At 37.8% G+C, this 21348-nt stretch overlaps 1 protein-coding gene and 2 long non-coding RNA genes across 5 annotated transcripts; 2 read left to right on the top strand and 1 right to left on the bottom strand.

Moving 5' to 3' along the window:
• Positions 1 to 476: 476 nt before the first annotated feature.
• LOC124957529 lies at positions 477 to 17676 on the top strand. 3 transcript variants are annotated; one of them, XR_007103653.1, is made up of 7 exons: positions 477 to 539; positions 1202 to 1423; positions 1618 to 1719; positions 1851 to 2000; positions 2128 to 2272; positions 2453 to 2525; positions 14714 to 17676. It is a non-coding gene; the product is annotated as an uncharacterized LOC124957529 (long non-coding RNA). The 3 variants fall into 3 exon arrangements; XR_007103652.1 differs by lacking the exon at positions 14714 to 17676 and adding an exon at positions 2710 to 2894 and having other exon boundaries at positions 2453 to 2637; XR_007103654.1 differs by lacking the exon at positions 14714 to 17676 and adding an exon at positions 2710 to 2871.
• Positions 17677 to 17847: 171 nt separating this feature from the next.
• Positions 17848 to 18178, bottom strand: LOC124957526 (piggyBac transposable element-derived protein 4-like). The gene is made up of 2 exons (XM_047514541.1): positions 18062 to 18178; positions 17848 to 18009 (listed from the first exon to the last, which is right to left on the bottom strand). The coding sequence occupies exons 1-2, from the start codon at positions 18176 to 18178 to the stop codon at positions 17848 to 17850; spliced, it is 279 nt and encodes a 92-aa protein (XP_047370497.1).
• A 299-nt stretch (positions 18179 to 18477) lies between these two features.
• Positions 18478 to 20106, top strand: LOC124957531. Its single transcript, XR_007103655.1, has 2 exons — positions 18478 to 19855; positions 19947 to 20106. It is a non-coding gene; the product is annotated as an uncharacterized LOC124957531 (long non-coding RNA).
• The last annotated feature ends 1242 nt before the right edge of the window (positions 20107 to 21348 follow it).

Below are 21348 nucleotides of genomic sequence, written 5' to 3' on the forward strand. Positions count from 1 at the left end.
GTACTTTCCAAAACTTCCAACAATGGCTATAACCCATTATAATAGATTGATACTGACAAAAGAAGATTCTCAAATTTATAAAATTATACTTCGAAAATGCTAAAGTATATAGAGATGTGTATTACGTCATTCTTTTTTGCTGTCAAGTACAGCCAAAGAGGTAAAATTAATCTCTGAATATATATGTTATTCCTGATTTCTAACGATTCATCATATTTCATTTTAATTATAAATTCTATATTATTAGAGATGTATAGATAACAATGAATAAATAAATATTGTTTCTTTACAATATTTATGAAACGGATCCAAATTTATTGCACAGATTTATTTATTATTTGTTTCATTGTATTTTTGTATTTATTTATTATCGTAAGAGAACGAAGTTGAGAACAAAGTTGAGAACATCTTTTCCGCTGTTGCCAGATGAATTCCACTAAAAGTACAAGTCTCTACCGGTTTCTCTACCATTGCTCTCATTTTGGATTTTGCGTGCGCCAACAGCTGTTCACGGTGCTTCACCGTCCTTCTATTTACAGGTAATTAACTTTTCTTTTCTAAGTTATAATTTCGTCCAATATATTAATTGATAGCAAAACATGCAATTTCTGTGGTTTAATGTTCGCAAATTTGGTAAATGTTGCGTTTACAAGATATTCGCGAAAATGAAATTGTCATCTAGCTCGTGAAATTTTTACATCATACTTTCTATTGAATTTTCTTATATGTTTTTTGATGATGATATACAAAAAAGGTCTCATAATAATCTATGCTAGAGAAAAATATAATATATAAGTGTATATTTTCACTAATTATTACATTAAAAAAAATAATCGACGAATGTATATATATATACTTTATATACATTTGTCATCTAGTAAAATTGTACCTCTGCCTTTGTTCTATATAGAATAGGTTATTCCGAAACTTGCATCAAGTAGGAGAAATAAATATAAGAGATTGGAAAGTAATATCTTATTAATTATTTTTATCGATAAAATCAAAAAAGGTACCAACGGAATCATTAGCTTCATAACTATGAATTACGAATTTAGACGCTTACTAATATGCTACACATTACTTATAAAATCTCTTCATTTCTAGTTTATAAAGTAAAGAACGAACTACAATCTTTTCTTAAATTTAATAATATCTATGAAAATCAGTAATGGGTATATGACCTTTTTCTTTTTTGCCACAGATTTCGAGGGTGACCACTGTACGAAACTTTCTCTTCGTGACAAATATGAAAAACAGCATTTATACCAATAATGAGAACAAGAGTAAGGCGTAATTCTTAAGCATAGTTTTGACGAACGCGGAACATGAAATTACGACTAGTAAATTTATATAGTGGAGAAATAAATTGATTGACACGGTTGTTGGTCATGCAGCTAATGGAAGATAAGTTGTTCTGTTTTAGGTAATAATTAATATTAATAAATTAATAAATTGTAGGTAATAGTTAATGTTTATTAAATCTTTTTTGTAATATTTTTGTTTATTTCATTGTTACTTTTTATTAGTAAATACTCAAGTAAGCTCTTATTTTCTGTTTATATTTTTTAATGATTTTTTTTTATTGATACTAATGATATTGTTTGTATTTTATTTCAGATTATTATTGCACAATTTATGGAGTCATGGATGAATCAATCTTTGTTTCGATAAAATAAAAGAAGTGAAATCGATTTAGAGTTTTATTGTTAATTTGCATTCGTTTGTATTTTGTGATTTCAATTAAATTTTAAGATGCATGTGTATTTGAATAGATTGTTAACAAAGCAGTCATTAAGTCAGTGTTTGTTCGTATAAAGTTTTATTAATGTTTGTTTTTTGTTTTTTTACAGGTCGATAGACTATACTTTATTTGTGAAACATCCAATTGAATTAAATTTATTGTCTGTCTCTTGATCAATAAATAATTATCGCGTATTAAAGTCAATGCACCATGGAAGACGATCAAGAAACTAGTATATTTCTTCTATAGAACAATAGTAGTAAGTAAATGTTGAAATTTTATAGTCATATAATTTTACAATTCATTTTATTACAAAAAATTTAATACCAATTTTTTTTTCAATCTGTTTTCATATCATCATTGCATTCTCAAATCAATTTACCAAGTCAATCTACTACAACTTCTACCTACTTCATTTTAAATTTACTTTGATGTAAATCTATCTTATTTTTGACTTATTACGAGTCAACCTACTCTAATTTCAACCTACAATAAGGATGAATGTTTTGGACCGTGGAATTTCTTAAATAAGTGAGTGAACAAAATTTTATTTCTTCAGTACTTATTATGTTGAGGACAAAAAATTCAAATTGGTACGAATTACTGGTTGTAATTTTTTCAATCAATTATTAACGAACATGACCATTAACAATTCTTTTTTTGGATTTACTCATAAGTAGTACATTTTTAAATGTTTTAAACTTTCTTTAGAGTCCGTTTTCCTAACGAGGAGTGATAAGCCATGGATGCGCGGATGGAAACTTTTATTCTCGCAGGAACTTTCGTAAGTATAAGTGTTACTACTGCAGTTTTTAACGATCCAGAATACACCACGACAGATTTTAATGCCTTTTGACATAGCTGTTGAAGATGACTCACATACCAGTAACTCATTGGTATGCTGAAAAATGTCTTCGAATGAATTTTTTATTTTTAATTGTTTCAACTATGTGAGTCTTTTGTTTTAGACGACACGATATAGTTAATTCATAGTAGGTATAAAAATTGTCAATGTATAATGTTCATCCCTGGTTGATAAACTTTCCTCTAAGTTGCAGACATACATTATATGCCAATCCAGTTTCTCTGATATCACTATGTTAATACCATGGGACTTGAGAAATATAAAAAATTTAGGGGTGTCCTATTGTATTGTCGCAAAATGTAGTTGGCTTTTCACTATAGATCCTTATTATATCCATATATATCCTTTAGGAGATCATAATTTAAATTATTTTATTCCCTATTTATGGGCTTTATTTAGAATATATTACTTAATTATTAATATTTTATACCATGAAATTGATGTTTCTTCACTGATGATATTTTTTCCTAGTTTAAATATTTTTTGATACTTTTGATTTTTTTCGTCCCACAGTCGAAATAGCTTTCCAAGTCCATTACTATAAGCAATAGTAGTGTTATCAGCAAACTGAAAGTTGTTGAGAAGCACCTTTCGAATTTGTTCTGTGACATGATGGTACGCGGTAAATCAAAATTATACAATGTGCTTTTTAGCAATAATTGTTTATTGATTTGACTCTTACATCACAGAGTTGATCTCAATAATTTTCTTATTTCATCCGGATTAGTTTATGTCTATTGATGCATTCGTGCAAATTGAATTAATGTGGCTTTATTTAATTTTTATTCTGTTTATTTGTTCTATGAGTAAATTTATCAATTTGTGTTATCAACAATTAAAGAAAATACATCATATAAAGTATAGTATAAATAGTTGTTGATGTCGGTTGTTCGAGTAAAAGTAAACAATTTCTGACGTCTACGAAATTCAATCCACCTAGTGCACTTAATTGCAGTTTTCTCGGCATTATTATCTTCGATATCTTCCTTAATAATTAATTCTTGGAAGACCTGTTCAATAGCATGTTATTATGTATTTATATAGCATCAAGTTAATTATCACAACTATTCAATCATCAATATCCAAATCAAAATCCGATGCATACAGTTTTATTTGTTTTTCTTTTGGGAAAAATTTAAATTCTTTCCTACCATTACTATGCAAATTTTTGTAAAACCCATAGGTTTTTTCTTTACTACTTCTTACTACCAGTTGATTTATGAAATAACATTGTGCTCCTTCTTTTCGCCATTGCAAATAATTAGGACAAAGTTTAACTTTTTTTTATTAACTGTAGACTTTCAATTGAAGGAATATATTATCTTTTAGATGGTTACTTTTCGATTACAGACTTTCAACAGAAATCTGTTGAAAAAATATACATACTCATATACATACATATTTGCATACAATACAACTACACACATTCGTCTGTATTGTAACTCTTGTGAGTATTGTGGTATTTTTTTAGTATATTACTGGAAAAAATATTCTATTATTATTATAAAATCTCATTTTGAATGTCTACAATCAGTAAATATAGTTACATACTGTTACGAGCGGGTTTAGAATTGATGTCATTACTATACATCAAAACTGTTTTGACGATAAATATTGGGTATATTTTTGTCTTAGACTCAGGACATTTTGAGAGAATGTGACTCGTAAGTATTCCAGACTATTTAAATTTTGGTGGAGTCAGGGAAGTTTTCAGGGAAACTGTTCCCTAATATTGCAGATGATTGCATCTTAAGGTGCGACTTTTGTGAAAGATAGATTTGATGAAGCTATTACGGTGAATTGTATTACAAAGTTCGGGTTCAGTAGTGAGGTTTTCATGAGGATTGATTAATCGTTTGAATAACGTGCTTCAGGAAAATTCTAGGAATTCCTCGATAGAGCAAGAAAAGGATTTTCCAAAATTCCTTGAAGAATTTTCAAAAGAATTCGCAAGAAATTACGGAATTATTGAACATATCATCTAACCGATTCTCTATGAAATGAGTTTCTTGGAGGATTTTTCATTTGAAAGGAAAAAAGAGAAAGTTGTCGATACGCGTTTGGGTGTTGTTAGGATTCCAAAAAATTAGGTCGACGGCGTTATATCTGCAACAAGACGGTCTTGATTGATCATCTGGCAAAATTCGTTAGGACCAGAAAGATTAGGATCAGTGGATTCTATTGTGTTATTTAATTTATAGATCCGCAAGGCATGAGATTTGAGCAAAAATGTTACCTAGAATTGACCTATAAAATGCTATAAGATTTCCTTTGTTGTCCGTCCGTATAGAAAAGGGAGATACACATTAAAACTTATGTCTCGAAGCTTAATATGAAGCTAGACGAAATCCATAGAACCATAAAGAAGCGGATAGAGATAAAGTTTTGCTTGAAGAAAAGCTTATTAAAGGATCAGAAGGTATGTTCAACTCTCAATACAGAAGAGGCAAAACGAAGAAGCTCAAGAGCAATTGGGAAAGCTCATATAAAATTATGAAGACAATCAAGGATGTGGTGTACACTTCGAGGAAAAATCTTCAAGAAAGAAATAGGAAAATCTTTAAGAAAGAAAAAGGAAATTGATCATGTAGATAGTCGAACGTTAATAAAGGAACTAGGTAAAACGGTAGAAAAACGTAGGGACAAATCTACGAGTGATTAACACTTTTGCATGAATGAAGCGTCACATGTTCTGACTTAGTTGTCTTCTCTATCAGGGATGGAATCTGCCTTTAGTAGTTCTGATCGTTCCGGAAGATGAGAGAGAGATAAGTGAGTTATGTGGCTGAACTGATGTCGATTAATTTGTAATAGGCAAGATAAAATATTTCGTGAAGACAAACATTCGGCTTGGGTAATGAATCAAATTTCATGGTATAACAAAGTGGAGGAATAGATTTTTTCTTCTTTAGAAAAGAATTCTCTTGGTGCGAAATTATCCGTTGTAAAAGCTTTCTGAAGCAAAGAAATTTTGAAGTCTTGACCGAGTTGAGTAATTTATTCGAAGAAGAAATTTGTCTCAGGATCAAACAGTTGAAGAAAGAAGGAAAAGAAAAGAGCACTCAATTCGATACTGCAAATTCCTTGGGATTTTTTAGGCCATAGTTTTCTTTCCAAGCGAAGCGGATTCATGCTGCGGATGAATGACAAATCGCTCATCAGTTGGGGAATGATCATGGCAGTCTACCACCTCCCCATGCCAATGGTATTCCAAATGATGAAAAAAATATCAGGGAAAGAGCCTAAAAAAGGACCTCTGCCAGAGATAAAGCTAAGAGACGAATTTTGCCGAAGTTCTTGATGACATGGTTATTAGGACAAAGAAATTTGAAATACGAATGATTTAGCAAATAAGCAGGTGTTGTCAATGAGGAATTCTAGAACCGAAGGTTTGTGATATGGAGAAGTTAGCAGAAAACCTCTTAGTGAAAACTCTTAGTGCAATTTTTAGTGTGAAAAGGACCATAATAATTGACTCCAACATTCGAGAAGGATTTAGTCTTATTCAGATGAATCTTGACCCTGAATGTAAATAGGAGGAGATTTATTTTCTTTATTTGTTTTGGTGTTACCTGTTGGTGTAGCATCGGTTTCAGAGAATATACTGTATGAGTCGTGCGTCGGTATATCTTGTAGCCACATTTCAAATTGATGGAACGTATGTGAATTTGACATATCTGTAATTGTATTAGATTTCCTCCTTTTGCTAGTAGATAGAAAAACAACTCGGTAGATTGAAGCGTTAGTGGACATGTAGACATCCTTTACTTCGTTATTTGATGTGTTCCGTATGGTGTAAGTGTCTACCAATATTAAGACATTTAGGTTTATTGGTGGCATATTTGAGCCAGCGACCATACGATGTACGCCTACTGTCTCACCGCGCCGAGATAATACAAGAGGTCGTTAATGTACGTTACAAGAACTATAAACAAAAACAAATCACGAGTAATAGGAAATACGTCTATCCTGTAAAAATTTAGCGAATAGAATGAAACAATAAATAGATACGTATAGATCAACTCGATCAATGCCCTCCCACGTAAGTTGTGCTGCTGGCAACTGCAGTATGCTTTCTAATTCTAGACTTTTTGTATCTCTTCATAGAATTCTTTTTGAATCCATCATTCCAGCATCATTCCAATTACTTAAAAGTTACACAATTCCCTTGTCCTTCCAGGCTAAAAATGTGATTTTTCCTTTTTTACAACAAGTTACAAACAAGTTTTCTTATCTAAAAACTTGAATTTTTTTCGTAAATGTTGGAATAGCTTTCCTCTTAGTTTTTATAGTACTAGTTAAATGGCATTTCATTTTCATTTGTTCTTCTGCCGAAGATATATTGGCATAATATCTATCAGTAAACATATGGTAATCCTGTTCCTTGGAAATTTTATTTAACAACTTTTGATATAAATGCAGTGGAATTCTAGTACTAACTGGTAGATTTGTACGAATAATATTTTCTGATGTAATATTTTCATAATAAGGTAGGATAGTACAGATATATCCTGCTTCAGAATTCGTCATCGCATAGATTCTTATACTCTATTTTGTTGGCTTAATCGGGTTACATATAATGAAAAAATTTTCCCTTGAAATTTTACTATGGATTCATCTACACAAATATTTTGATCGGGAATGAACTGTTTAGAAAATGTTGAATTTAAATATTCTAAAAAGATACTGGCTCGTTGTATTTTGAGATTTTTGCTATCTGAGTTATGAATTTTTAAATGAAGCATTCAAAATATTAATTGACTCAAGTTCTTGTAAATATATCCGTAGTAAGAATTCTACTGTTATGTTTAGTTGACCAATATTAGAAATAGGCATTGTACATATATTTAGAATGAATCAATGAAAATCCAAAATTCATTTTTACTTACATCATGTCATGCTGATCATACGGAGTTATTAATTAGATTTTAACAACAATAATAAGATTTTGCATAGTTGTTTATTTCCTTTATTATTTCATCGACTAGCTGGTTCGTGAAAAACAGTTTGAAAAACTGAATCGGTTCAAAAATATTAAAGGATCTGTTACTTTTGATCCTATTGAAGAATTTACTCTAAGTGGCATGTATCCATTCTCTGTAATACTGACCCAGTCATCTTCCTTTGAAATGCTTGCGTCATTATCGGTGTCCGATTGAATAGTCCTGTACCTTTCGTCTTCGATAAATTATTATATCGCTGTCGTCATTATTGTTCTCAGTATCACCTTTTCTTTAACGAAATTAACGTGTATTGTTCACCTGAGAATCACTTGAATCTTTAAAATTTGTGAAAAATATTATAGGTTTTATGGCATATCAATGGTTATACGTGTAAATGGAATTTATCCTTACATTTGGTCGTTATAATGACCACTTTATCTTCGTTAGTTTCCACCACGTGGAGCAGCTTTGTCTTATCGTCATTTCTATCAAACTGCACTGTACTCGAGTGTTCTCAATGGTAAGTGCTGCTGTTTTTAATGATGACGATAGTGATGATGTTGTTGCACTTGCTCTTATTTTTGTTGTTGAACCTTCTCTGTGATTGAAAATATCGGAATGGAAAAAGAATTTTTTTCCGAAATAGAATAGAATTTTGCCTAGAAATGGTCTCCGTGGATTCTTCTGTAATGTTGAACAATGAATGACAAATTGGAATGAACTTGTCATTGTGTTGGAAAACGTTTTGTTCAATAGATAAAGGCCTGATAATTCCTACTCATCATTCGAATTTATATTCTCAAAATTCACAGAGTTACCTGTGTTTCTACAATGCTTACATCCTGCGTTTTTTGTTTCTGCTGACATGATTTTCTTTTTGCAATCTCGATAACGTACAAGTTTTATTCCAATTATTTTCCTTCAAAAATAGATTATCAGAAAGATTTGTTTCCAATGAACTATCCTTCCTTTCTTTGCTATCTATTTTTTCCCACATGTAGTAATTCGCCAAAGGAGACGGAATTGACGATAAAAATCCTTGGCGAAAAGGGAAGTTAAAAAGTTAAATTTCTTTTGAAATAAATTGATTGAGAAGATTGCTTCGGACCCGTCGTTCTTAATATTCAAAGTTATAAATTAATGACCATTTTGTTCGACCCTCAAATGAGCTGATTCTTCAAGGAAGTCGGAAGAAATTCTACAGAATTTCTCGCAACTTGTACGTTTACATGTCAAAATGTATTGAGGAATCTTTGTGAATGAAAGTACAGCTTCCGTTATTGAGATTCTTTTTTTCGGATTGTGTATTAACTTTTCGCCACACTAATTTTCGACAGCGAGAATGGACGTGCAGCTCTCATGAGAGTCTACAATGAATCAGTGATAACGTTCGTTTAGCGAATGACGTATCAGCAGAACAAGCGAGAGCAAATAATAGCGAAACAACAAAATGACTGACGCGTCGGCGAACATCAAACAGTTTGTCACATTGTTTCTTTTACACTTTTACTTTTATTAAATATTTCTTCAATATTTAACCAGTGTCGAGAACAGCGTTCTTTTCTTCAGCATTGCGCCTGCCTATCAGTAGAATAAAATTTAACGTGCAATCAATTTTCAACAACATTAATAATATTTTTCCTTTCAATTTGGGCCTCAATCAGGATCTTGGATTAGCAAGTATGCAGTCATGAAGATACGTTTATGCTTGAAGCATAAATTTGATTGTATTTTATGATAACGAGTTAACAGCGTGATGGAAGCGAAAGATCTATACAAGTTCACCGTGACGCAGTTTGAAAGAAAACCGTAAGATTCTAGCACTTCCAACTATGAAATCTAAAAACGAATTAATGGATAGACTGATTGAACACGATGTCAGCGAAGTGAGTGTCGATGCAACGCCTCCGCAAACGTAGTTCCATGAATCCGTTAATCGGAGAAGAGAATGGAAGCGAAAGCGAAATGGATTTGATGTTACAACACATCAAATTGCTAAATAAAGAAAGATAATTATCAATGCGTGAAACAGAGCTTATGTGGAGGGAGTTCGAAATGATGCGAATACCACAACGGACAGAAGAGCAAATATTTATGCTACGGATGGCAGTAAGCATACTAGGGCCAGAACCTCTTTGGATGAATATTATAACTTTTATAGGCTTATTAAATTACTTTAGGGATTAGAGAATTATACGCGGTGTGTAAAAAAAGGTCTTATGTTGTGGGAAAACTATAGGTTCCATGAGGGTGTTAACTGAATATTAATCGTTTCCTGACTAAGAGGAAAGGCGTAAGAATAGTTTCATTCTAGACTGGACTATGCGAGACTACAAACTACAGAATTATTGGCGGAAATAAAGACAATGAACTGATCAATAATCTAATCAACGTGACTAGGCACATATGGTTACGTCCCGCTCAGTCCGGGTATCAAAAAAATATATTACAAATTTTCCAAGGAACTCATACTTGATGCTAGATTAGTACCTTTTTGGCCCTTATCTGCTATGTGCAGTTTTTGGCTCGGAATTGGTACAAGCACACACAAAATGATTCGAGACACGGCACTTCAGAGATTTATTAATGGATGTCCTTACCTTGTTCGGTGATCCTCGTGAAGAATTATGCTTCGATCTTCAAATACCTGGGTGTTCTCGGGTCAGGGTGTGGTAAATGAGGAACTGGAACAGCCTTCCTGTCGAACGTGATCGGGATGAGGCGGTAAGGTACCCCGTTCTTCTTGTTAGCTTCTTCATTACCATAAATCCCAATGACGTCGGCAAAGTACGTGTGGGTACCATGTAACGTCGCGGGAAGTCGACGTAAGTGATACTTTCTATCGGCATGACGCATTCTCGGCATTTGTGAGAATTCTTATGAGGAAAACTGATAAGGACACACTCGTGCGAACCATATGTATCACTAGTGAAGGATTTGATAGGAAGTTATCATTCGTACGCCGTACGCACCTCTAACGAAAATATGACTTTGAGATTTTAAGGTTGAATAGTTAAGAGTGAAAGAATACTACGTGAGAGAATTTGTCGACAGCGCGCTAAAGAATTCGCTTAATTAATCGATTCCCGAATCGTAGAGATAAAAAACCTTAAAGGTTTGAATTAAGACGATTAGAAGGATCTCGAATGAACTTCGATACGCGCAACCGGGATTATTCAAGTATATATACACAGCGAGCACGAACAAAACTGAATTTTTTAAAGTATAACGAGTACAAAATTATACAGTACAATGATTTGGAAAGTCGAGGACAGGGTTAACTGCTTGATGGGTATTGCTCGATAGCTGCCGTGAAAAAAAAATTAATGTGCGTCTTTTCGTTAGGCGTAAGAGTGACTTCTGACGTAACACTTTTTCCCCTATTAGAAAATGTACGTACATATACGCGCCTTTTAGCATTTATTTAAATACGCATTTAATTCGATGAACGTGCTCAGCTGGTTGGATGTGCTATCCATTGGTTTTTCCTTTTGTTTGTGAACTGTGACGTTTTGAGGTGGCATCGTCGCTGTTCTTCGGATTCTGGATGTTTAGTATCCAGATGTAGGAGGAGATGAATCAATGAGCCCCATAAGCCTCCTATGAGATGTAGGTTCCAGCCGTATATATTATGTAATGCATATCGGTGCAGGAGCGTGTCGGCAATGTATTTTATTAATTGAAGGGCCATAAAAATGATTAAGACCCCGGCACTTGCTGATCCGAAGGTTATGAATGCTCCCCATAGACGTTGTCCTGTGTTTGACGTAATCTTGTCTAGTGATTCGTCATCCATTAAATTATAGAGAGATATTTTCTCTGAAGGTATTTGTCTGCTGCTGATTCCTTTGGCGAGGGTGTTGAGGATGGCAGGTTTCTCTGCAGGTTCCATTATGTGTGACCGTAGATTATTTATATCTTTAGTGGAGTAGCTCGTTCCGAGATGTTCGGGATCGATGTATTTCCATTTTGGTTTCGTTGAGGGTTTAATCACCGGAGAGGTATTGACTCCATTAATTTAGTTGTGACTCTATACCAAGTGCCATGTAAATTATACATATTTGGTAGTAGTTCATTGCAATCCTTCGGTGATGCTTCCTTTAAGATGATGCGCTCGAAAGTATGAATTATTGCGATAGGAAATGGGTAATTTCCTATAGCATTCTTCGGTCTGCCTGATTTTTACTTGTATTGAATTACATTGAATTATATATATTACTTCGGCAGTTATTACTGGCATGTATCCTGGTTGCTTCATAAGAGTGTATGCCATTTCATCTGGTGCTATTGTATCTAGAGAGAGTAGATCCTTGAGTACCTGTTGTTTGAGGATGAATTTCTGTCTAGTTATATCTATATATACCGATGTACGCTGTGTCTTTAGATGTCTATCTACGTACGTAAACTTTGGGTTCATGTATGCAAAAATATCCAATATTTTTCCAAAAATGTTAATGTTTTTCCAAGCGATGTTTCCGTGATTTTGGATGTTGAGTTCGGATTATGGAATAACCGCATAAGACGAATTCATTGGCTTTCGTCAGGGCGAAAGTAATATCTTTAGTGGATACTGTGTAAGGAATGGGACCCTGTGACGATTCCGGAGGTGCTAGTTTCGTTGCAGGTCCTTCATATGGTACTTCGTATTCGTGGAAACCACAGTCGGTTGGAAGAGTCGACCAATAGCTTTCGCTTCCGTCCGAGTTGAGGCGAGCTTCTTCATCCAATGCGCAGACGGTTCCCGTTCCAAGGAATATTACATGTTCTTTGCTTTGACTGTTTTTTTTTTGTTTCGTCAGGAGGAAAAACCTTCAAAAGGCACCCTGAGACTGGTACTCAGGATAGTGTCGGATTCAACCCGCCTGAACATACCCTCAGGTTCGGATCGCTCCCGATTCTTAATACTAACATGCTGAGGAGAAAGGGGATTGGGCGGGATCGCGGATATGCGTATTCACCCAATCCACTCCTCGGTGAGCGAGGCCGGAATTCGCCTTGCTCTCATTCGTTCATCCATCTCCACACATACCAATACGGCGCACTCGACAGGGGCCCATGAGTCCCCGGAGACGCATTTACTCCCTAACTATATACATTGTGGCCCGATCCCCACCCCATGGTGCACTGACCAGGCCCATTCACTCCCGTATATTCTACATCTACGGAAAGGCGACGCTTGAGCCAGGTGCCGCCTGAGCCGCTCGGAGCCTTGCCCGAGGTGGCCGCACTGGAGCCATTCTCCTATGCGGCCTATTGTTCGCACTTCTTTCCACACATACACTCGCACGTTCACTCACAGGTCTTTAATCACGTGACCGTTTTCTGCGCCTGTCAGCGTGCTCCTTTGTTCGCATGACCCGCCCAGCGAAGGTCCGAAAGGCCACCTATCCTCCCGGAACAATCAGGGAGACCCCGACTATTCCGGAAAGTGTTAGCCGCCCTCCACCCATCGCTTCGATCAACTCATTCCTGGCATCCGTTCACGCCGGGCAGCCGATCAGGGTGTGCTCAGCCGTATCCTCATTTTCATCACAGCGGGAACACCGTGGGGAAGGGATCTTCTTCATATTATATAAATACGCCGAAAAGCAGCCATGACCAGTCATCAGCTGTGTAGTGTGGAATGTCGTCCCGATGGAAAACGGCCTCCTAATCCACTCAGCCAACCGTTCGGCAATAGCCGCCCTCGCGCGCACCCCCGTTGCTGCAGCTGTCCCTGCTAACGCAAGCTCCTCAAACTTCCATGCTTCTATTGCCCTCCTTCTGGCAAGTACTCAGTACAGCCTTAGCACGCGGTGGAACAGGTTCTTCCGCATCTCTAACAGCCGTATACGTCTCCGCCAGCTGGGGTGCCAGATGAGCGAGAGGAATAATCCCCGCAATCATCATAGACGCATGGAAGGAGATCGTCCTATAGGCAGAGCACTCCCGAATCGCCACCTTCCTCTGGAGGCTCTGAACTGCCCGCCCGATCTTCGTATCCTCCACGACGGCGCGCAACCACACCGGCGTCCCATAAAGGAGCACCGAGTGGATCACGCCGCCGTAGAGGAGTCGCTTCTTCTTCCCCGGTCCGTGAAGATTCCATATCTTCGTCACCACTATTTTTGTTCTTCTCGGTCGCACTCACTGTTTTCATCGGAGTTCTTTCCACGACCTTATGCGGGTCCTTCTGAATTGTTTCCCCGCGGACATTTGGTCCACTCCCGTATGCCTTGTCCACCCATTTTCTGGGAGGCACTACCGGGCACTCCCAAGAACCGGCACGATGATTGGTCGGCTTCTGGTCGGCATCTGCACAAACCGGGCACGCTGCCTTGTTTGTACACATTTTGGCTAAGTGGTCCGGTTTCCCACAGATATAGCAAAGATCCACCCGGGGCTTTGTAACCGGGCACATTGCTGCGACATGTCCTCGCGCAAGGCACCGGTGGCATCTGAGGGGCCCCTGTCTAAGTTTTTGCACCCTCGCTGCTGTCTGTCCCAAGACTATACTGTCCCTCTTCAGGGCCGCCTGGATGACAGGCGTCGGAGCCATGACATTGGTCTCGCCTAGTCTACCCCTGCCTATCCTGATCTCTCCCACCTTAATGAGATTAGGGTTTGTTCCGGGATGCAACTCCAGGAGTGCATTCCTGATCCAGGTACCGTTAGCGGCCGGATCTAGTCCCACCAACCATATGGTACTCGTACGCAGGGGGCGACTGACCTTTATCCCTGGGACGAAACTCCTTAAGGCCTCCGCTATCCGGTCGGCCTTCTCGTTTGTCCCTTTGCCTCGTACTTGCCATATAAAGGCACCTGTGAGGCCTCTCTTACAAGTCATACCGACGATCCCCAAGTCTTTAAGGTTGACCTTCTCCGTGGCCCGAAGGAGTACGTCTCTATACGTCGTCTCCTCGGCACACGATAGAGTAATAGCAGCCACTTCTCTTTCCCTTTTTTCCCTCTTCCTTCTTCGCTGCGCGCCACTTTTCTTCTTCCCTTCCTTCCTAGAGGCTGCCTGTCCCGGCAAGGGATGACGGTCGCTGACTCCATCCTTAGATGTAGTTAGGGGTAGAGCATTCGTTTCCTTCCTCTGGGCTCGTCTCTCTTTCCGGCCAAGTACCTGGACAAAATCCTCATGTCCGATTAGTGCCTTACTTACACTTACCTGTTTCGCAGGGGGTCGAGTGGGCTCAGCACGAAGTGTGGGGCCTTTGTGTGGCCCACGAGTTCCCATCGTTGCTCCACCCGATGTCTGCTGCCGCTGCTGCTGCTGCTGCTGCTGTTGCCGCTGTTGCTGCTGCTGCTGTGGTTGCTGCTGCTGTTGCCGCTGCTACTGCTGCTGCTGCTGCTGCTGCTGTAGCTGTTGTATCTGTTGTTGGATACCGCGGACAACCTCCGTCAGTACCCTTATTGACTCCCTTACATCCGGAGACTTTGATCGGCTATTCCCAGCCGGTGGATTCTCCAGAACCTTCTCCATTCTTTTATTCGCCCTCTTGAGGCGAACGTTTTCCTCCATGGCCTCTCCATTGCGCAGATCCTTAGCCCTCAATTCTGCCTTCAGCTGCGTAATGGTTTCCTTGGCTGACGGAGGATCGTCCGCCCGGGTTTCGAGCCTCTCGCTCAGGGTCTTAATTCCCCCCATCATTACCTTATGGGAATTCTTCATCACCACTGAGATTTCACCCTTAAGGTTGCGGCATCTCAGCCTGGCACTTTCTGCCGCCATGGAGGCTTCCCGGATGCTATTCAGCACCCTACCAGTCTCCACTTGAAACAAGGGAGTCTCCGCTGGGCCACCCTCACCTAGTGCGGGCCAGTCAGCCCCCAGCTCATCCTCCTCAGAAGAGTAGATCATAGGCCTTGCGCGCTCGTGCCTTCTCCCCTGCTTTGGCGAGTTCAGGCCGGAGAGCCGCATGCTCTCAACAGCACTGGCAGTTCTTTCCAGTTCCTTTGCTTGGTACTCTTCGTTTCGTATCCTTCCTGGCGCATTAGTTACACCGCAGGCCAGGTCGCCTACCTGTGGTATCCTTCCTGACGCATCATCCAGAGCTGAGGCCAGGTTGCCTACCCCGAGCTCCTGGCAGTCGTTGGTTGACGACGGTGGATGGCCTACTCTACCACCATCTGACACCGCCGTGGCGTGGGTATCCCTCCCACGCCCGCTTATTAGTTTCATTGTACTATCCATGTCATGTATTAAGATATATTAGTGGGAGCCAAGCTTCCCAGCAGAAAGGAAAGGAACGGAAGGAAGCTAGTGAGAGAGAGATAGAATAGAAAAAGATATGTCAAGAAGTATAAAGGAAGGAATAGCCATACAAGATCATTCATAAACCATTCACTCAATCCCTTTTAGTCGCCTTTTACAACAAGCAGAGGGTACTATGGGAGTATTCTGCTTCCCCCTACCCACGGGGGGGGGGTTGCTTTGACTGTAGCGTAAGTCGCGTAGCTTTATTCTGAGAGAGGCTTGAACTACCACGTCATCCCAAGTTTCATAGGGGTCGCTATACTGAGACCTTTGCATGTTCTATCGATTGTAACTGTGCCGCTAATAGTTAAACTTATTGTATCTGCCTTGTCATTGAGTAATTCTCTTATGTAGGCATTTAGACTCAAAGAGAGACTTTCTATTGAGTGTACTTGTTGGCATAGATGGTAATTTAATGTGAATAAATACTCCTAACGTCCATTATGGACGATGGATTTGTGCGAGTGCATTCCACAATGAAATATTGTTCTGTCGATTTCTACTCTGCTCTGTAGTACTTTACCGAATTGCAATTGGCTGCTTGTAATAGCTGTATGTAGACGGAGTTGTTGGTAGTTTGTAGATTTGGTATCTCGCAATCGGCTATATCCAGAAGAGAAAATGTAGAGATATTTAATGAAATTGTTGCACTATCATATCGGACTAAGACCACTGCTATTCTTACTAAAGTTAGTATTATAAAAAGAATATTTATGGTTTCGACTGAAGATTATATATTTGATTTGTCTCGTAGGAGAGAACAATTGATACTGACACACCTGTTTGCGCTGCTTATATGCTAGTTCTTATCGACTATCGATGTTGTGGGAAGCCGCCTTATCGATCGTCATCATGGAAAGGAGAGCGACTGTTTCGCCATGCTGCGCTTATTGAAACCGCGTGTCGGTGATGCAGATTTCCATAATGTCGACTTATAGAACTTGGAAATTAAACTAGCTTATTGAGTTTTTATCTATTATTTGGTATGTACTACACAATTGCCTTTGTGGGTACATATTTTTATATTATTTTTTTCCTTGATCTCTATGACGTCATATGGTCCTATATATCTATCATTGAATTTCCACTTTTGCGTTCCTTTTAAAAGATACGCTTATCATATACTTTAAAATTAACGACTCTTTGCCTTTTGTCATAGTACGTTTTTGCTTTATATTCTGAACAGATTAAATTATGTCTTGCTGGCTTTTGAGATTTGTTGAACTGTTCGTTTAATACGCCCAAATAATTCGCGCATGTTTCATTCTGTAAGTCATTGTAGATGGACTCGTTGGGTGTCCTAGCTAGTTGACCAAATATAATTGTTCATCGGTTCCTCATGCACGCTCGTATTAGAGGAGAACATTGCTATGTCGACCCAATTATCACAATCGTTATTTTCGGCGATAAAGTGCTTGAGGAACTCGATGAGTACGTGATGAGAACGTTCGATGAAGCCATTTGTTTGCGAGTGATTCGCGATAGTAGTATTCAATAATAGTTCGAAGGTTAGTTTTCTACACCATTTTGTGGACTTGCGTAACGGATTGTTGTAGGAGTTCATTTGGTCGGATAAATCGACAGCCGCCTTTCCTCTGTTGTAATCTACTATAATTCGTGGCTTAAACTTGTTTCCTGATCGGCATTGAACATTCACCATTTCTGACGCGTGCCTTGTCAATAGAACTAGGACGTCCTTTTTATCTCTCCACTTCAAAATGATTATTCCTTGATTATTTTCTTCCGCTATGATTTCTGCTCGTTTTAATTTTGTTGATATAACTTGCTGCGAATATCCTCGTCTATTTGAACGCAGTGTTCCCACAAAATGGGTGTTTTTGTGGATCAATTTTTCCGCTAATTCTAGGCTCATGTACCACTTATCAGTGTATAATGTGTGTCTCTTATGGAATAGATCTCTGCAAAGAGACATTACGATGTTAGTGGGCGTAGTGTTTTCTCTTTCTAAATTTTTCCCTTCGTATACACGGAAAGCATACGTATATCCCGATCCAAAGAACAATTTAAATATTTTGATTCCATATTTGTGGCGCTTTTATTTCAAATATTGCCTGAATATAATGCGGCCACGAAAGGGAACCAAGGATTCATCAATACATATGTCCTCGGATGGATTGTAATATTTTTGATAATTGGTTTCCAAAGTGTCTATAACTGGTTGTATTTTGAATAAACGAACCATTACTGTTGTGGTTGTCTACAAAATGTAGCATTCTTAGTAACAGTTCAAATCTGTTCCTTGACATCACTTTTTTTGGGAATGTTTGCATATAGGCAGGATCATTGGACCAATATTGGTGTATAGCTGTTAGTTTTACTAATCCCATCCATAGAATTAGTCCAAAAAATCTCTTTATTTCAGACATATTTGTTTCTTCTTCACATTGTTAAGCGATGCACGTGTCTACCTTCTAATTTCTTTGCTGCATATAAGTTTGTTTGTTCGGCAATTTTCTCGAACAATTCATCCGGCACAAATAATAGATAGCTGCTTTCTACGAGTATGTCTGATCCCCTATATAAGTTTTCACTTACAAACCCAGAAGGATGTGTAAATGGCACAATCTTAGGCTGATTGCCCCTCGGGTCATGCTATTCTCCAACAATCTCCTCCTCTTCCTTAAATGATAAAAATATATCCACTCTACGCCGCTTTTCAGGAAATCTTATTTCACTGCTGCTGTCACTTTCATACTCTCGGACTGACATTTCGACGGTCAGGGCTAAAGAAAATTTTTGTCTGCACGAAGTCAAGGACTGCAATAGACGGCTTATTCGTAATAGGAACACCGGCCACGAATCCATAATGAAAACAAAACAGACTTGGCGCGTAACGTGTCGAATGAATGAATGCCTATGGGCGTGTCGTTCTAAACGTAAACTCTCTTCTACTGCGATAAGAGACATTGGCCCTACAATACCAGCGCTTCTAAGTGGCGCGCGTGGCTTGACGGGGACTGCCTTCAAAATCGGCATGGCGCTCAACGGGTTAAATTTGAAGCATTCCTCCCGTGTGTGTTCTATCCTTTTACAATATGTACATTCCTTAGGGGGAGAGGACGTGTGTACGACACGTGTGGATTTATTTCTATTGTTTCGAAAACGTGATTCGTTATATCGTTCCTGAGAGGCGAGAGATCTCTCCTACGTTCTTTCTCATATTCCATCTTAGCGTATAACTCTAATGCCTGGTCGTATGCGTCTGAGAGGTTTCTACAAAAACGCGGTATTATCAAACGATGTTATTATTATATACTATATTACTTTGTAAGGTGAGATCGTCGATTTCGCATTGTTTGTCTTCGGTTAATCCCTGTCTACTGCGTATCTCATATATCAAGGCTTGGTACAAATCTTTAACTCGTCCTATGTAGTCTATCATTGATTCGTTATTACGCATGAGAATGTTTCGTAATTCTGACCTATAATGTTCATGCGTAGGATAGGTTCCGAAGATCTGACGTAATCTATTACACAGAAAGTTTATTACACGGAAAATTTCTATATCACAGTCCACGATAGTTGTGTATGCTACGCCTTTTGAGTTATTGATCATAAGTTTACCATTGGTGGCTGTGATTACGGAAGTCGAGGGCATCATTTCTCGTGCTCTCCTACAAGCACGTATGAATGTGTTTACAGTCATATTCTTTCCGTCGAATCGTGGCACGATATTCATAGTCTCACGTATAGAGTAATTATCGGTTAATTCGCGAGACTCGTTCGTATGTTTCTGTATGAAGTGAATCTCTTGTAAGATTGTCGTTAACGCGTCCATTTCAGGTTTTGGTACGTTTTCTTATGCTCTACTGAATGCTTCTTCACGTTCCGCAAGCAAAATAATGTTTGAAATAGTATAGGTGCCAGAAGTAGGCCCAGAGGAAATGAATAATGAATTTAGTACTAGTGGAAATCCAAGTGAATATGGTACTTGAGAAAGGCGCCAGGATGATTCCATGAAAAGAACACATTACGAATTAGATAGGCGAACTGACGAATTGGTCATCAAAGTGTGAACGAAGAAGAGAGCGATGAAGTTAACGGTAATGTTCAGGAATTACAAAAGGAATTATCTACAACTGGGAAAACACGAAAGGAACCGGACGATCTACATCATCATTTATTTTCGAGCAGGGAAATATAAAAGGCAAAGAAGAGAAAGCTGTTACAATTCAAAAATTACAAAAAGGAAAGAAAAAAAGCAGTGGAATTTGTTAAGTGTGTAAATTCGTAATATGTAAGTTAGGCATAAATGGTAATTATTATTGTAAACTGGATTATGAATATGTGTGAACGAATGGATTGAGGAAAGTGATAGCGATGACGGAGCGCATGGCGTCGGTGATACGAGTGATGAAAAATATAATAGCATCTGAGGACAGATACCTATGCAGAATGTGGAATAGAAGGCTCCAGAGTTAGCTAGTCGTATGCTTGTGTATGAGATATGTCGATCGACAGGTATACAATAAGATGAAAGGTTCCAGATCTGGCTAGTCGTATGTGTGTGTGTGCGTGTGCGTGCCTATATGTGTGAAATATGCCGGTCGATGAACAAAGAAACGAATGGTTCTATACTTTGTTCAACTAATCGAGTCAGTAGAAATAAACTAATGCGTGATTGGGACAGAAGCGTGTTTACAACTTTCAAATCCTTTCAAACGACTTTTGGATGGAATTCTCGTAAAGAAATAATTGATGCAAAAGTTTCACGTTAATTTTATTTGTTCAATTGTTAATTAATGTTTTTTACTCAGAAGTTGATTCTGTGTTTTCTTTTAAACTAATATCACTATTATTTATATTTCTAATAAAAGGTTTAATAGTTCTTTCAATTATATAATCCAATTTCTAAAACTTGTTTTCAACTTTAGTGTTAACGTGTTCAACACAATTTTTCCAATTTCCTTTAGTAACAGCGTTTACTGTTTTATAATATAAAATTTTCATTTTTGCAAATTCAAATGTTACATTTCTTTTTATGATATAATTTTTTATTTGAGCCCATATCATTTCTAATGGATTTAATTTACAAGGATAAGGTGGAAGTCTCAGTACATTAATGTTTCGTAACTTTGCAATTTCATCTATTGCATAACAATTATTTGTTGGTTTATTTTGTTTTGCAATATGCAACAATTCATCATATCCTGTGAGAAGTTAATGGCTTTCACCACACCCTGAGAGTAATTAATATTTTTATTAGTCAATCATTGTTGAATATCATCCTTTTTTCAAGCACCGATAGGTATTCTTTCCATTTTTGGGAATGACACGAAGTATTATCCATAACAATAACTGAATTCTCCTTAAACTTTATAGACTATTCTCGTAAACCATTTTTCAAATGTAACAGAATTCATTTCTTCATGGTAGTTATTACTTTTTTTAGATTTGTAGATTCAAAAATCCACAATGCATCATCAACGAACCTATCACTACCAATACGAGATATAATAAGGCGTTTTCCTTTACCGGAGAGATTTTTCAAACCTGTAGAAAGTCTGTCAAAAAATGCTCTTCGTGATGAAGTGAC

The sequence above is a fragment of the Vespa velutina genome, unplaced genomic scaffold (genome assembly GCF_912470025.1).
Source record: "Vespa velutina unplaced genomic scaffold, iVesVel2.1, whole genome shotgun sequence".
Classification (NCBI taxonomy): Eukaryota; Metazoa; Arthropoda; class Insecta; order Hymenoptera; family Vespidae; genus Vespa; species Vespa velutina.